The sequence below is a fragment of the Sporothrix schenckii genome (assembly GCF_000961545.1).
Source record: "Sporothrix schenckii 1099-18 chromosome Unknown Cont41, whole genome shotgun sequence".
Lineage (NCBI taxonomy): Eukaryota > Fungi > Ascomycota > Sordariomycetes > Ophiostomatales > Ophiostomataceae > Sporothrix > Sporothrix schenckii.
In genome coordinates, this window is record NW_015971142.1 from 153,679 (window position 1) to 171,102 (window position 17,424).

At 50.3% G+C, this 17,424-nt stretch overlaps 3 protein-coding genes across 3 annotated transcripts; 1 reads left to right on the top strand and 2 right to left on the bottom strand.

Moving 5' to 3' along the window:
* On the top strand, positions 1–1,726 carry SPSK_07353 (taurine catabolism dioxygenase family protein; the record flags this gene model as incomplete). The annotated part of the gene is made up of 5 exons (XM_016734017.1): positions 1–178; positions 320–553; positions 685–758; positions 860–1,029; positions 1,144–1,726. 5 exons carry the CDS (start codon positions 1–3, stop codon positions 1,724–1,726), a joined length of 1,239 nt encoding a protein of 412 aa, XP_016590350.1.
* An 8,925-nt stretch (positions 1,727–10,651) lies between these two features.
* On the bottom strand, positions 10,652–12,524 carry SPSK_07270 (uncharacterized protein; the record flags this gene model as incomplete). The annotated part of the gene is made up of 5 exons (XM_016733934.1): positions 10,652–10,906; positions 11,024–12,038; positions 12,150–12,283; positions 12,344–12,414; positions 12,503–12,524. The coding sequence occupies 5 exons, from the start codon at positions 12,522–12,524 to the stop codon at positions 10,652–10,654; spliced, it is 1,497 nt and encodes a 498-aa protein (XP_016590351.1).
* A 2,208-nt stretch (positions 12,525–14,732) lies between these two features.
* Positions 14,733–16,119, bottom strand: SPSK_07530 (uncharacterized protein; the record flags this gene model as incomplete). The annotated part of the gene is made up of 3 exons (XM_016734191.1): positions 14,733–15,096; positions 15,168–15,860; positions 15,929–16,119. The coding sequence occupies 3 exons, from the start codon at positions 16,117–16,119 to the stop codon at positions 14,733–14,735; spliced, it is 1,248 nt and encodes a 415-aa protein (XP_016590352.1).
* Between the last annotated feature and the right edge of the window lie 1,305 nt (positions 16,120–17,424).

Genomic DNA, 17,424 nt, shown 5'->3' on the forward strand with positions numbered 1-17,424 from the left:
ATGGGATCCCTGGATGACAGCCAGCCGTGTGCTGGCTACTTGCAGGCACCTGGCAACTTGCCATCTCGCCTATCAGGCCCATTGGCCGAGCTAGGTGCCAACGGATCCGGGCCACTTCATGTGTATCTCAGCACTGCCGAAATCAAGGCTCTAGAACTGGCACTTTCTGCTTTCAAAGGTATGTCATCAATGAACGGCTTTTAAGCCCCACGCAATTTCTTCGGAGGGTGTTATATATTATTTGTCCCATTTGCGAACGGAATTGGTTGTTATCGTATTATACCTTTGTCTTGCAGGTGTACTAACAACGAACCCATAGCTCTCCAAATTGACGGCCACGAGATCTGCAAAGACAATTTCGTGCCGCCCGCCAACATCCGCGATGCTCTTTTCGCAGCTTCAAACAACCTCCACAGCACTACGGGCGTTTGTATCGTCAAAGGGCTCAACCCATCCCTTTACTCTGACTCGGACAATCTCCTCCTGTTTCTGGGACTGGCCAACTTCATCGGAGATAAGCACGGAATCCAGGATAAGAAAGGCAACGTGATATGTAAGTATCAATCAAACATTTCCGCCTCATATCACTACAAAGTTACCATAAAACGAAAGCAAAAGATTTCAGGTCCATTTCCTCTTCAAGAACCAGCCGTCTTTCCTGTCCTTGATAACTAACTGAGGCAGCACATATCACCGATGCGAAGACGTGGACGGTGCCGTATGACAAACGACACGGTGCCCACACAAACCAATCGCTGGTATGTCCTTCTTTACCTATCACTTTGTTTCTTTACGATGTCGCCCCATATAGGGCTTGTTACCTACACATTCTATAAGTGTTGGACTGACTATGACGTAGAAGTGGCACAGTGACATGGGTACCGACATTCTGGCCCTCCAAGTCCGCCAAGTTGCTGCCAAAGGAGGGCAAACTGTGGTGGCGTCGTCGTGGAAGATCTATAACGATCTAATGCTTGAGCGCCCTGATGTTGTTCAGGTCCTTGCCAAGCCAGACTGGCCCGTCCACATGTAAGTTAACACTAGCAGGTAAAAAAACAAGAGCGACTATGATTTAGCAGCATCGTCTCCAGTCGTTTATTGGATTTGTTTTCAACAGGTCACTAACCTCACAAACGTCGTAAGGTCCGACCGCAAGAGTCGCTACACCCTTGCTCCGCTATTGGCTTTTGAAGACAACAAGCTTCTGCTCAGCTTTGATCCCAGCCGCCTTGGGGCACACCCCGCCATGAAGGCAAACCGGTCGTCGCGTGCAAAGCAAATCCCCGAGCTCACGCCGACCCAAATCGAAGCACTCAGCGTCGTTTCCGCCATTGCCGACCGTAACAGTGTCAAACTCGACACCAACCCCGGCGATTTGGTCTTCATCAACAATTGGGCCGTCTTGCATTCGCGCAGTTCATACGAAGACGCGTCTAGTGGCGACGCGACCGGACTGGCGACCCGTCGCCACCTTCTTCGCCTCTGGCTTCGCAGCTCGGAGTTGGGCTGGAAGATTCCGGAAAGCATGCGTGCTCCATGGGAGACGGCGTTTGGCTACACTGACGAAGGATACATTTCGGGAGACCATGAGCAGGTTGTTGCCCGTCTCAAATATGCAGTTGTACCGGAGGCCAGGTACGAGCCGCCCAAGTATACGACCGGATCTGCCACTTTTGTCATTGCAGACAGTGGCAGTGAGACTGAGGAGGACAACGAGACGGACTGATTTGTGGCGTCTGCTACAACCGCTCTCCTCGCGGGGCTATTACGTTGATATTATGGTTGCGATGATTTTCCTTGCTTAGTTTTTCACCCAGGTTGAGTTCCAATGTCACTCTTCGCCTTATTTGACTGACCTGCATAATAATGTCTTGCGTAACTGGCTATAATCCCCTTGTTGCGTTGTATCAACACCACACTTGGGTCTTTTGCAGGACACTCTCTTTGTTGTGCCACAGCCTGCATTGCCGCTTAAAGTATAACCGTATGTCCAGAGCCTTGCCGACATAGGGGCAATCAATTGCATTCTTACCGTTTACTCCGAGCTCGATTGGAGACAAATTGTATCAAACATCCCGTGGACCTTGCACCGTTTGTTTAACAAGCGTCTTCTCTCCGTTTGGATATAAAACGTTTGTCACTCGTACTGTGTCCACGTCTGTTGTCCGTAACTCTTTCGCAAGAAAGCGAAGGCGGTTAATTCATATGCCCCTTGTGATTGTTGGGTACTATGTCATACCTGAACCCGACACTTAACCAAATGCCAAAAGCCAACGGAAATAGTGGACAATTTTACTTTCTCGCGGCCTGAAAGTACATCAGGTCTCCCGCATGCCCTGTCTCTCGCTGTAGCTGGCAAGTACATACCGTCTTATAACCGCAGAATGTTAACTGACATAAAGTCACATTATGTGAGTTTTTCCGCGATAGCCGTTATGAAGGACCGGACACTTTCGTCTGTCTCAGAAAGTCGATGTCCCAGTGTTGCCCTTCTACCGGGGAAGCATATCGAAATTTCGCGCAGAAACTCTCCGAATATGCAATATCCCCGATGTCCATGAGACCATCACGTCTTGATGTGTCCATTATAAAGTCCTTTGCAAAGCCGGCGTCACAAAGCCTGGACGTTTGTATGGCCATCAGAAGCCTTCTTCGTCGATGATGTCAATGTCAAGAACTGGATTCACTGCGCTAAACGGTTAAAACGACGTTCAAAAATCGGGCTACTTTTAAAACAAAAATAGAAAAATAGTCGACAGGTCGCATTACACACGGACGTTTCTCCAAATTAGAACAGCAAGGGCATGACAACTGGGACCACCAGATTCCCTACCTTTCCCTTGTGTTGGGGAATGGCTCAAACTAGCACCTGCTAGGCCCTTTTGTGGAGACGGACCTGGACCTCGAGCTCCACAACACAGATACAATTATGTACCTATTAGCATGTATAGTTTTACAGCTGTATTCAAGTATATATAAGTATCACACTAGTATACAGTATATATAAAGTTTGCGGATACAGTATACTTTCCATCTGACGCCCACTCTCTTGTCCATAGTTTTTCTATTTTATTTATGTCGATGGAAATGTAATAGTCAGAGTGAATAAATTGGGGACCTGTCATTGAAGACCACCAAAATCAAAGATGGCGCTAGACGTATGGCTAACACGCTTAGAAACTGGTTGAAGTATAGGAATCAATATCAGTTACTTCTGTATGTGCTTGGGTGAAGCGAAAAATTATGTGCCCATCAAGGAGAGGCCGTCAGTGCATGTACACAGTAAAATACGATGTTTTGTGTGCGAGAAATGTCCCGGGTACCGGGCGGATGAGGTACCCGCTTTGTCTTTCTACTTTGATGGAACCCCAAAATCAAAACGCGCAAGACGGAGTACTCCGTCGGTCGATCCAGAACACGGGGGACAAAGTTGGTGCACGGCCATAAGGGGCCGGTCAACACAAAATCTAATCAAAGGGGTTTTGGCATTTATTCCCAAAAAAAAAGTGTGGAGAGCATAAAGAATATGAACTTTTTCTTCTGCTGGTCGATGGCCAGAATCTGTCGGTCGTAGTGCTTACGGAGCGACCGTAATAGATGTCAATTTCATTGTCCAAGTGTGGTGCCATGGATCTGCGACGAAGACTTGTGTCCCCTTTCCCATTTCTCCACATTGACGCCTGTCAAAAATGGCCGAAGAGAGAGGCATACGAAAAAGATTCGCAAAAAGCAAGAGGAGAAGGCGACAAACGCAAGCATTCCGCACTCTATTCCGCCGAAAAATGGGCCACTTTGTTGTTGCACCAGTGTTTGCAGTCTGGACAAATCTATGCAATGAATGCCCATCTCCGTTTTATTGTGAGAATGGTAAGCGGAGCCTAGTGGCGGACCGGAATTTCACTCCTAAACAAGAATCAGGCCACTCTCCCCGCTATTTCTCAGGTTAACTAACCCAGAGAAAACAAACAAACCTCGCCGAGGCGTCCTCTTCTTCTTCTCTTCGGCCCCGTTGAGGCTGTCCTCTTTGTACTGCGTCAACGATGGCTGTTACGTCGAAGATGTCAAAATGTGGCCATCCCTGTCCGTATCCGTACCGTTTGTTTTGACTACTTTGCAGAACCACTGCAGCATACGCCACTCCGGGCGTCTCCTCTTTTTAACCTGTTAACCACAAACCCGAGTAATTGCCGGCTCAGGACTGGCCTGCTTTTGCGCCTTTTGTTACCTATAGAAAGTGATCTAATGTTCCGATTCCAATATCATAGCCAATCGTCGATACAAATGGTATCGGTTGCGATGCGAATGGGGGGCTAGAGCGGCTCTGACGGCACCTGCTGATGGGGAACAGTTGTCATATTTCGTAAGTACGAATATTTCACCTGATGGCTTAACAAATGCAGATTGCTTTGGCTATCCTCGAAAGAGAAAGGATGCTACGGAGTTCATGTGCTAGCCGGCGAAGGAAAGCTCCGTTACCAAGGCTTTGCACAGAGTGCTGAGAAGCTTTGCGGGCTTGTTTACTTCCTTCAACTTCCTTCTTTGTTTCTCTTTTTTCCCCCTCCCTTTTACTGAACATTCACCGAGCCCGTTTGATCTGTCATTGTGCCATAATGTTCATTGTGCCTGGGTCAAAGCCAGGTCGAGGACAGTAATGTACACGACCCACGCTGCCGCGAAGGCGTACGTAAATATGAGCAAAACTGTTGACGAGACGGCTGTGCAAAGGTCGTATGTTTATGGGCAACTTGTTGCGCTGTCGATCGCCATGCGTTTACGATTTTCCATTTTTGCACTAGCATAAGTGGTTGGCTTTTTTTTTTGTCCCTCCTTCGTCTTTGTTTTGCTCCTCTCCCAATATCCATTCCAGATTTGATCAGCATGATGAAAAGAAGTATCGTTTTATTCCTACTCCGGTGCCACTCTCATCGAAATCAAGTTTCCACTGTGCCTCATCTCCAGTTGCCACACTAACAAGAGTCCGGTCCATTTTTTTTCTCTCTATTTACTCGCTCCCGACGGACCAGACTGGCAATTTGGACAACCCGTGTCAAAGCATGTGGCTCTGAGCCTCGCCGGCCAGCCAAGACCGGTGGGCTCTGTTTGACATATTGTTTTCCCCCTTTCATGTCCGTTCCCCCCCACCGCCCCCCTTTTGCTCCTCTTGGTGCCATCGTCGATTCTCCTTTGCCACAAGTGCGCTCGCCGCCTGCTGAGAAAGGGTTGTTAGATTGACCAGATTTTCACCGTAACAGCAATAACACCAAATGCGAAACACCAACTAGCATCCATCTGTGTTAAAATCCCGGTAGGGCCGTGGCTAGGTCGTCCGGCATGATACCGCAAACGCAAAGGTGCGGTTCTGTTGGTTTACCAGTAGCGTTCCTCAGGCTGACTGACAGGTCCCATGCTCCATCCGCAATGGTCACTCCCGCCGGTTGTGTTTTGTCACATTTGCATTCCAGATGACTCTGTCCGGCATGGTTGACTCGGAAGACAGCCCATTCGGCGTTTCTGGGCAGCGGACAGGACAATGAAAAAGGTTTATTCCTACCAAGGCAACCGAACTCCAAACTAGCTCTCAGCCTGCTCTAGCGCTGGAATAAAGAGCCTCTTTTCCTCTTTGTGTCTATTGTCTTTTTGTCTTGTTGTCTTTGATGTAAAACAGGCAAAGAGGAAAGAGGAAAGAGGTAAAGAGTAAAGAGGAACAGCAACAGACTTATGGGGTTTGGATCCCGTTTGTCATTCTCGGCCTAGTCTGTAAAGTCTACCCCGTTATCACAAGTCCGCCCCTATGGCCGCAAGTATCCAGTCCCAGCATCCAATTTGCTGGGTAAGATTAGCTTAGACGCAAATGTTGGTACGGGATAATCCCACACTCAGCCCCGAGTGTGCAGATTTGTGCTCATCCAGCTCTCATATTTCCACTCTTCCGAGCTTCCGCGTGCTTTTGGTGTTAACAGACATCATCTGTGATCTGTAATGTACTTGTCTTGACATTTGACATTTGGCAATTTACATTCGCTGTTTGCTGCACGCAACAGAATAGCAAATTTAACTGTGCCCGCCATTGCGATGAATTTCCTTCCAGTATGTACTGGAGATGTCCCTTGTCTCCAATCGCAGTATGCCGCCAGAATGCAAAAACTACTTCAATGCAAAATGCAAGTGCTTCTTAAGAATTGTGGCCTCGTCGTAATGGGATATTCACACGTCAGTCAACGAAAATATTTCAGTTCTTCACGGACGAAGTACGTGGCAGAAAAAAGTAATAAACAAGCCCCTTGCAAACACCAACAAGAGGATCCAAAAGAAAAGCTTATAGCGATTGAAGCCTTTCGTGGACATGTATGTTGTACATGTACGCCCAGTTAGATTGCCCCAGTCCTTAGTCTTGCGGTTGTGACAGTCCGAATACGCCCGCAAGCAGTCCCTTCGTTCCTACTTGCTATTGTCCTTTAGGAGCGTGCCCCTACGATGTACTCTTTCCCCTGGCTCTGTCGTTCGCCTTGCGACTCTGTTGCCCTTGGGCACCTCACCGTCCTAGCATCATTAGTGCTCCTACTGCGCCGTGGCCGAACAGCACATTTCCTGGGCCAGGAAACGTTGTACAGGGTATGTAGTCTGATCGTTCCGGCCCCTCATGGCAGCCATATCGAGTTTATTCAAAACAGGATAGCTATCGGCTGGCCACTCTTGCCACACAGTGCTTTAAGATGTCCAGACAAACCACCACACTTGCCTTTAAGATTTCTGATTTCGGATATTTTGAGTCCAGGCCCGGAGTAACGAGAAGCTTTTAGATCTGTGCCGTAACGATTCCGTCGATGCTTGCTGCTGCTTCTCCTGTCCCCCCTCCCTCCTTTCCTCGCTCTTGCACTTTGTCCTCCAAATCCAGAGAATCGCGTGCGGACAGGCATCCGTTCATCAACTCTTGCATGGCCGCCATACTGAACATGGATCGGTAGACTGCCGGAAATAAGTGCGCCAGGGCGTCTTCTTTCCTTCTATCCATGGACTATGTAGTAGACTCACCGGTCTAAATCTTGTGCCTCGTGCAAGTGGCTCGTTGTACGCTTCTTTCCATATGTACGGCATGTCGTATGGTCATTTTAGCTCCTCATCTTGCCTTACACGTCACACGGTACCTCCATCTTCTTTGAATAGTCTCAGTTCCATTTTGATCCCCACCCACTTCTGTCACCTACTTCTTCTTCCCTTGAACCATCACTCATCCCGACGGCACTCCAAAAACACGCCACCCTTGCGGACCAGCCATCATCTTCCTGGTGCCCTGCAATGCTACCTACGAAATGCAAGTGTTCCGGATGTCGTAGCAGGATATTGCTTCTCTTTGCCTAATGCGACGATTCAATACGCTGATGCGCGATAATTGTGTGCTTCCGCCTGCAGATCAGCCACTGCAACGACGACAACACAGAGACGTGCATCGATGCGACAGGCTGCCAACTGTCTGTGGTAACACAACATTACGGTCTTAGGCCACTTTTTCAAAGTACCTGGTGCCAGTTGTTTTGAAGGGGGATGTACGTTGATGCACATATCGGTCTTGTAAGTTCTCTTCTCTGTGACTCTTCCTCCCGAGCCCGTTCTACGTGGGTTCTTTATATCTTCCCTCATCTCTTCTCGGGTTGGCGAATCCTACAGACTCCTCGAATCATAGTGCCACTTGCCTCCTATCCTTCGTGGCCTCCATTACCTGCTCACAGGCGAAGATGTACTTTTTGTCACATCAACACTATGCATTGACAAGTTCGGTAACCCCCCAACAAACGGCGCAGATCAAGCTACGAAATCAGTGCGGCTTCCGACAATACATCGGGCGCCTTCGGTCCCATTGCGGACAGGATGCAGTTGCGAGCCATTGCGTCCGCAATTCATAACGATAAACAGGGTGCTGTCCCTGTATATGAGCTTGAGAAAATAGTAAGTCTCGCGACAGCAAAAGCAAAAGCAGTCGAGCTCCACAACGGCCGCTGCTACCGAGCAGTGGCGAGACAACAGTTGGAAGGATGCAGTAAGTAGGGAGGGGGTCTTGGTTTTGCTGATCCGGTCAGGTCAATGCACGCGAGCCCATCCCCAGGTCGTTTCCTCATGTCCTGTCCATGAGCCCAATCCACATGCAGAACCTCAAAACCTCAGAACCTGTCCTACCAGGATTCATCTATCGTGGCCAAACCAGCAAGCCAAGGGCGCCCTCCGACCTCAAGTCCATTCTTCCGCCGACGCCTCCTTTACTCTAGCGAAATCGGACGTCGCCTGTCCCCCCAGATCCATCAATCTCTGTGATTTCTCACGTTGCAACACTAATATGCGTGTCATGGACCGAACTGTCAGTGTAGGGTATGTTGGTTCCGATGACAATTAAGACAGCACAGGATATTTGTTGTCCTGTAAACTGTGGACATTCTTCGATTTTTCGACGTTTCATTTGCCTGTGCTTACAGAAGGCACACAACAGAGCATACGCCATAGTACTATCTCGGTTCATTTATTTGTTGAATGCAGACGATACCATACAGATGGCACCGCCATGGGCTTGCTCTTCATTCTATCTACAGTCCAGTATCCAGGACTCTGCATTATAGGCTCTCGGCTTCACACCACTTCTTTCTGTTGCCACTACTAGCTCACACACTTGTTCGTTGTTGGTGTGTCTGCGCCCGACGGGACATCCCATCACAACCATTATCCCTGCTTACCTTCCAGCGACCAATACCTCATTAGTCTGAGTTGGGTAGTCTCTCCTCCGGCCAACCCCCCATCCCCACCTCTTCCTTCTCCTCCTTCCTTTACTTCTTCTTCACGATGCCTTCCAAATGTCCTCTACGCTCGGAACCTCCTTTTAAACAGACCAAGGCCTGTCCCATACTGCGAATTGTAACTCTTCCCAGAACAAGACACCCAAGTTCTCTGAACTCTTCCTTCATCTTGGGGGCCGCGGCCTGCCCGGGTCAGCATCAACCGCGTTTAATCCCCGCTACCTTCACACCCTCTCGCTTGTCATCTCGCTAGTACCCTCCCTCCCCTCCCACACTCTCCATCCACTAAACTACGGAGTAGACTCGTCCTTGCCTGTGAAGCAATATAAGACTAGACCAGGCGGTTTCTTTTGGTTTTGGTAATCAGTATATGCTTAGTGATTTCTGAAATTATGCTATAGCGAGAAAACTACTGAACATGACGCTTATAGAAGGAGAAACTGCGTCCCGACAGCGTACTGCTTGACTGGGAACGGGACGTCTGGGGTTTGTGTAAAATTTCACCTGTATTTTGGTGGCGTTTTCATCATTCCTCTCGCTTCGCTGAGCGTGTACAATGTACTTACTTTGTAGTTTCAGGGGCAGCTAAAAGGTTCTTCTAACGGAGCTGGCCTTATGTTCGATGCACCTGACGCAAAAAATACAATCATCTTCATTCAGTCTGCACAGACTGGTCAGCTCGCGTATTTTCAGGCGCTTCTTTTATTCACCTTTCTGTCCACAGCGCAGTGTATGTTGAGCTGAGAAAAGACACCGGACTGGACTTTCAGGTACTTGTACATGGCCAGGTAAGTACCATCTCATAAAACATGCCCAGGTCCCTGGTCAGCCCAGAGCTGGCTCTGTGAAACATTTATTGGACAATCCTTGCCCTTTGTCGTATTGCTTTATTTATGTTGTATTTTATTCTACAATGACCTCCGATGCACAATATCCTTAGGAAACTTGTCTAACTCCTCCCTAAGGACCTGCACCTCAGATAAACCTTCCCATGTACGAAGTATTCCTTTTGGTATTTGTATCATCGACGTTTTCAAAAGCACCGCTGGTAGCCAGCAGCGAGGCTGAAGATTGCGTACGCCGCAACAATAGAAAGACAAGAAAAACAAAAGGCAAGTCGAAATCCACATACAAGACTCCAACCAGCACGCAAGAGCATCTGGTGCAACGAGACAGCAACGAGAGCAGCAACAAAGACCGCTCAGATACAAACTAGGTTTTTTAATGCCAATAGGAGTCCCTATCAGGCAAACGATATAACCACGACACACACCCTCACGTTTCGCGACCAGCCGAAAGCCTTCTTGGCCTTGATTCCGTTTCCCACAAAGCATAGACATACCGTGTGTCCCCTAGCACCACTCGGCCCAAAAGACATATGCAGAAAGCGTGAAAGTTTCTATTTCTTCAATATTTCTATGCGGTCTATGTCTGATAAATGTGCTCAAGTTGAACAAATGGAGAGGGAGGGTGTGGATGGATGACAACGGAGTGAGGGGACGAGGACGGCCAGAGGTCTGCACCCCTTGCAAAACAATAATGCAGACGTTCGGCCATGCAGATATGCAGGTATGCATATTCTACGAGATGCAGGGCGGCTTGAGACAACGCAAAAAAGGGCAAACGAAAGATGCCGGAGGCGTGGGAGGGACGACAGATGGAGGGGACGGCAAGCGGATATGGGAGGATGGATGCTGGGAGAAACGAAAAAGTGTGTGGCCAACTTCGCAATGTTGGGGATCAAACAAGAGAGGAGGGCGAGCCAGAAAGACAGAACGAAAAGCGCAAGTTGCCGCACTTTGCGTTGTTTACGCACACTCACCCCCATCCCAACAGATTCGAGACCATCCAGACACATGCACGATTTACCTCTATGCCGATGAGGCCTCCTCCCCCCCTTTGTTCTGCGAGCACGACACAACTGCCCACTTGCCGTTCCACGCCCATCTACGCGCACCCGAGTCGCCTCCGCCGCCATCTGCCTTCCGAAGCTCCTCGTCCTTGCCTGCCGGCAGGCCCACGACCACATCCGCCTTGCACGTCCGCAGTGCCAGCACATTGAGGCCCGAACCCGGTCCCAAGGGACCAATGGCTTCGACAAACGGCGTCGTTGCCTCCCAATCGACCTGTCATAGTAGTCGGGAACGGTTAGAACGGGTAGAGACGAGCTTGGGAAAAGAAAAAAGAACAAGGGAATACATGGAGGCGTCGTGATATGATGAGGAAGGACGCGGGAGACATACATCGCTCGTCAGCTTTCGGTAGTTCAGGTCGCCCTTGAAAATGACCAGCTCGCTCGTCTTCAGATCCTCGTACAGCGCCGGTGCCTCTTTGGGCAGCCTCCAGAAGCTGCCGGGCTGGGTCCAGAAGATGTTGGGCCGCAGCACCATCTGTCCGTTGGCGTAAAGCTGGCTCCATTCGCCAAACAAAAAGGACAAATCGGCCTTCTCGGTGTCCGTCAGTTTCTCCGGCGCCGGCTTGCCCTGCAGCTCCTCTTCTTCGGAGGGTGTCTCGTAGAAACGCTGCGGGTTCGCCAACGCATTGAGAAGCGCTGCAAAGTCGCTAGGCAGCACGTCAGAAACGAACCAAGGGATGTTCTTGGGGTGCAGCACGACAACCGTAGCCAGGCCTGCGCGTAGCAGGTAGCCCGCCAGGATGAGGTCGACGTAGAGCTCAAAGCCCGCGTTGTCAAGCACAATGTCGATGCGACGCTCGGGGCTGCTGCTGCCTGGCTGTCTGCTGATCGCTGCCGCAGCATCGCGCGCCTTCGTGAGCGTCTTGTAGGCCGTCGGCAGATCGTTCACCAGGATGTTGGCCTCGGCCTTGCGGCGCGCCTCGGCGCCCTGAAGCTTCTGGATATCCTCATACGTCAAGTTGGTGAGCAGCGAGAGGTCCGTGGCATTGCCCCAGAGGCAGATTTCACACATCTCCGCGAAAAGCGTCTCCTCAGCGGAGGCAACAGTTTCTGCATCACCGCCCTTGTTCGCCTGGTGCGCCTCCAGCTGCTTCATGAGCTCACGGTACCGCGCCGCCAGTTCGAGCACCGCCGGCCGTGACGAGCGGAATGTACGAATTTTTTGCCGCGCAAAGGGATCATAGCGCGTCCAGTGCGTCGAGAGCCGGAAGTAGGTGCTCATGCGCCGGAACAGATAGCACTCGGCGAACAGCCACGGTGCCTTGAGCCACGAGAGGGGTCCCAGTTGGGTAAGCTCAGCGTTGTATGCAGCCACATCAAGCTCGCCGTCGTCGTCAATGGGTCTGTAACAAGGTGTCAGTGTCAGCTGTGTCCTTCTCGTGCCAATGCAAACCTTGGTTTTCTCGGCCTTCCGCCTCTCCTCGCTTCCCATCCTCCTAATAGACGTCACTCACTCGAGCTGCCGGTCGTGCTGCACGTCGTACTTGAGGCGTGCAATCTTCTCAATGATAGCCTTGCCCTCGGTCTCCTTTTCCTTGTCGTCGCCGCACTCGTGTACAGAACGGTAGACATCATCGATTGCTTGAGTCTGGCCGAGTTAGCTCCATTCCGGACACTCGTCTTTGTCAACGGCGACCCTACGACTCACGAGGATCACTGGCCAGCGCTCGCGGGCCGTCTGCCAGGCAAAAGACGTCTTGTCGCCCGTCGAATAAGCGCCTTTTGAAACGTCAGCAAACGAGCGCAATCGGGGGACAGTAGGTTGTAAAGGATGAAAGCATGGCGTAGCAGCTGCAAGCTAACTTACGCCTCGTTATTCCGGGTGCCATGGTGTCGCAATGTGGCTGCTGCGTCTGTCTATTGCTGCTCTTGGATGGCCGGTGAGGAGGAGGTGGGATAAGGCTGTCGCTGGTTGTGACTGACTGTGCCTGCATATTCCAAGAGCTCAGGTACCACTTTGGCGGGGCAGGCGCGAGCACCATATTTTCTGACGCAATGGCAAAAGCTGGAGGAGGTGGGTTTGGTGGGTTAGCGTGGCAGACAATTTAGCGGCAAAATGACCCCACGTCGAGGCCTGCCAAGCTAATGGCATCCCGTCACATTTGGTAAATTCTACAGAGGCAAGCACATTGCTAAGTGGCCTGGTCAGCGCATTTGTCAACTCGTTACGACACTAGTAAATCGTCAAACTCAACATCATCAAATACTACGACTGTCGACTTGTGAACGACCCTACGATAATCATGACGACTGTACTGCATCTACTGTCCCGGATCCAGGCAATTGCGCCTATGTAATTGCTATATCACTTTGAGCAGAACTATTCCACCTTCCAACGGTCCAAGTGATGGCCGCATCGGTATCCTTTCCGTATATCTCTGTCATAGATCGCGCTTGCAAGGTCTTGACAGATGAGATAACGAGCATGCCACAGGTCGACCCCCTTCGTGGCAAGCCCTCATCGACTGAGTATTTATATTCTGGCTGATGGTAGGTGGCTGCCAGAACTCGAAGGCTATGCCAGGAAACTGGGGCCATCAGAACTCTTCCATACCGGTTGACACATCAAGCCTAATGGACCGTACCATACGAGTATCTGAAACTGCCTCTTGACGGTTTCCACTCGCACTGTCACGACACCAGTTTTTACGGTGAGCTTGTCCTTATGTTGTATTTTTCTCTTTTCACAAAAATTCTTGTACAAGAATAAAACCACAACATGTAAAACTTGGTGCCGGGGAATACAAAGGAGATGTAAAAGATGCTCGTTTTCTAATTATATCCAGTTCTTCTTTAAAGAGGACTAACGAGGTTGATTCGGCATAAGCATCTAGGATATGAAAGCTGCCGAAGTGCATCACCAAACCTGGCACCAATACATTGTGGCTTCACCAAATCACACTAACAACGAAATCTACTATAGTCTTTTGCGTCTACGCAAGCCTCATTTTCACATGACGTTGAAATTAAGTTGAATTTTGACATCTTGGGATTACTGTGTAACTTAACCTCAGTTCTACCAGCCGTGACCCGTCCCGGCAACTAGTCTGCCTTTGTTACTGTGTATTTTTGCCCAGTTCCTAGGGGGTCATTTCTTCAAATTATTTTGCGAGACAACGATAGGCACAGCACATGAAACCTTGGCGTTCAATTTGTTTTCTAGACTGTACCTGCTACTGCGTTGGGAAATTGACATTGCGCTAGTCCGTCTATTACTGGTGTATGTGCAGAATCATAACAACATTGTCACCTAATTTGCCCAGTTGCATCAGTTCCGCCATTTACCCACTTTCCTTGTGCAACAATAAGTAAACAGGGTCCGTTGATGCCTTTCCTCGTGATAAGCTATAAACCAACTTAGCACATCTGTAGATTTGGCCTTCTGAAGACGTAATTTGAGTCACGAGAGGCTCTCTTTGATTCTACATGGCTCCTAACGTCGCGAATTTTGGAGACACTAATCCGTACAATTTGCATGAGCGGTAATGTACATGATGGCTCCACGTGCAGCCGATGGCAGCTCGCTGGATTAAATACATTTATGCCTGTATTCTCACTCCTTTCGCATTGAAATCTTGCTTATTACTCATAGTTAAGTCTTCGTACGCCGCGTTCATTGGTCTTGTCTTTGTTGACGTTTAAGAAATATGACGCTCCGTCAATGCATAACCTTTGATTGCTCAAATGAGGTGAATTTCCATCGCTAACACAAAGCCTAAAACTCATACGCCGTCATCATTTCTATACATGACCATTCCAGACAAATATTCATAACTCACGAGAGGCCATAGAAGCTCCAACCAGCACATGCAAACATGTTTAGCGTGCCCTGTCGCCGCCAATCTCTAATGCAAGCTTCCATAAGAAATCCAGACACACCAAGCAAAACCAGACGCATAAAAGGAAAACAAAAGACAAACGGGAGACTGAGGGAGAATGGAGTCAAAATGCTGCAAGTAAGAAGTCCCTGTAGCTATAATTCGGCCGGAACTGACGAGCTGATTGTATCGCCACCATGTTTGGACATCAAATGATATTCAGAATCTTTCAAAGAACCGGACAGCGATGCGGCACAGGAGCCAGACAGTACCGACAACGGAGAATACCTGAAGGATCTCTCCTAGGTACTGTGTTCGTACCTCGGTCTCAACGTATTCAGGCCGTTCGCCGTCCTCGACCTTGGCAGATGAGGCAGGTAGGCGGCCGGTTGACATGTATTGCTCCATGATGGCATCCTTCTCGTACCATCGGTCGCGCAACCACTGATCAAATGCTTCAGCCGTCTCAAGGGGAATGTCATCCACACGGAACCGGCGCCAGTGGAAGTTGACCGATTTCGGAGGCTGGCCCTCGAAGTACGTGCTCGAGAGCGAAAAGTAGTCCTCGCCGTACTTGCCACGGCTGTTGCGTTATCTTAGCATGCCATTCATTCCTAGAGTATAAAGAGAAACAAGTTGGGAGAGAGCACTTACGGAATTCCCTCGTAGGCAACGGTACAGTCGTATACATATTCGACAGAGCCTTTGAGCTCCGTAAGACAAAAGTACATGCCCGTGCTGCGGGGCAGCAGGATATGCTCTGGGTCCTTGTAGTTCATCTTTTGTGCCCACGCGGCAGATTTCCGGCGGCCATTAGCCGACGCGTTGGTGCCCTCAGGGAACAACAACAGCCACATAGGGTCAAGATATGTCTTCCCGTCGGCGTCCGTGTGCGGTGCACGAAGCTTCTTTAGGCGGTGGGCCATACGCGGCCGATCGACGGACATTTTGCGCGACATAAAGATGAATCCGAAGAACTGCATTCCGGCGCCGAGGATGGGGATATACTTCAGCGACTCCTTGAGAATGATGTAGATGAAACCGTCCATGCGGCGTTTGTTGGCGTATCCTACCCACCACAGATAGATCCAGTCGGTGTAGATCTGGTGGTTGGCAATCATGACCATGCGGCTGGGGAAGTCGAACTCTACACGGCCGTCCTTGGTTTTCCGGATCTGGCCGGCCACCGACTCGTCGCCGCTGATGCGGATGGTTGTCGGGCCCCACCAGTAGGTCATCGTTGCAATGGTAATGCCAAATAGCTGTTTCGTGTACGCCATATAGCAGTAGAACAGGTCACGGTTGATCCAATAGAGAGGCGCGCCGACCCATTGCGTGAGGTGGACCCTATGCTGTCAGCACGACGAATGTCCTCCAAAACTTCCTGGTAATTCCTCCAAAGCCTGGGAACGTACGCAATCACTGTCGCAAAGAAAAAGACAGCAAACAAAGCGCCACGCAATATCTGCACTGCTTTGCCGTGTCCTTCTTTACCGGAAGGATGCTCGACAATGGCAGGCACACCACCCGCAACGCCGGCGGTCAGATTCGGGGCCGGGACAGGGTCGGGCGCGGGCTTCGCTCTTTGGCGGAGCTCGGAGTCCATGGCCCTCCTTTCTCTTATGGTATGACGTATGAGGTGCAGTTGAATGGCCAAGAGCGGGTCTTTATCGGTATCTCTCGGCGCCTGCCCTTCAACATATATTGCTGGAGTGCAAGGGCGTCAAGGTCAGGCCGTCAACTGGTTCAGAGCTGGTGCGAAGCTTCTATGTGCCGCGAGAATATATGCCGAGGCTCGGGGTCTATCGATCGAGGGAGGTATTAGAGTCGTAAACGTCGAAGTGTCTCGAAGCAGCCGTGTAACAGAGCCAACACAGCGTTACGCGGCGCACGCGACATGAACCGGCCAAGGGACGAGACGTAAAAGGAAGGGGAGGCCACCGACCATGGGAGTGGACACAGAAGCAGAAATACACCAAATCAGCGGTAGTGTTTGGCGAAGAAAGGTTTTAAAGCTCGTTGGGTTCGAAGGCAACAATAGGAAGTGAGCAGGTGACAGCCTAAGGATCAGCTAGCTGCCAAGAGCTGGGGTGGAACGGCCTGTTGGGGACCGACCCTTGATGTGCGAATAGCGAGGGACGGCGGGAAGAAAGCAGGGACTGTAGTGTTGATCGATCTTGCCGTGTGCTAGGTTTTGCTTCCTTCCGCCTGTTGAAGAGACGACGCAGGGAAGCAGATGAGTGTTGAAAGTACAAGGGATTGGCGGAGGGAAGGCACGACGGAAGCGCCGTCAGTAGCAGCTTCAGGCAAGAATTCTCACGACGTAAGCTTAAGAGCTTCAGAGCTCCTTCCCCGCCATCGGCACATTCTGCGACCTTAGCGGTCTGGACAGCACTGTGGCCGAGCGATCCGAGAGCTGCAGGTGCTAGTAACTGCTGGGATGGCTGATGTTTTAGGGGGCCGAAAGGCAAATCAGAGCACAGGGGGCCCACACACAGTACCAGAGCACTCAAACAATTGCCCGAGAGCACCCTAGCGTAGGCAAACGCCTACGATGAGCACTCCGTTGTCGAAGACGCCCGGTCCCTCGACAGCACATTTTGCGGGGTGTTTGATGGGTGCCGCGAGCAGAATTAAATAAAATACTAAAATAAAATACTAAAATATCAAAACCATTTGCAAAACTAACGTCACGAACGAGTTGCAAACAGAACGGACCACGACGAAATAACAATGTCGCCAAAGACACCCCCGAGCAGGACGTCCTGAACTTTAGATTTCGTTCAAAATAGACCTTAAGGCATGCGCGTTGCTTTGATCCTGCCGGCGTTCCCATCCGCTCACCCAACGACAATGGTGCATCCTCTCGATTCCACGAATTTCCTTTTCGCGTGCCCGTGCTGCTCACACG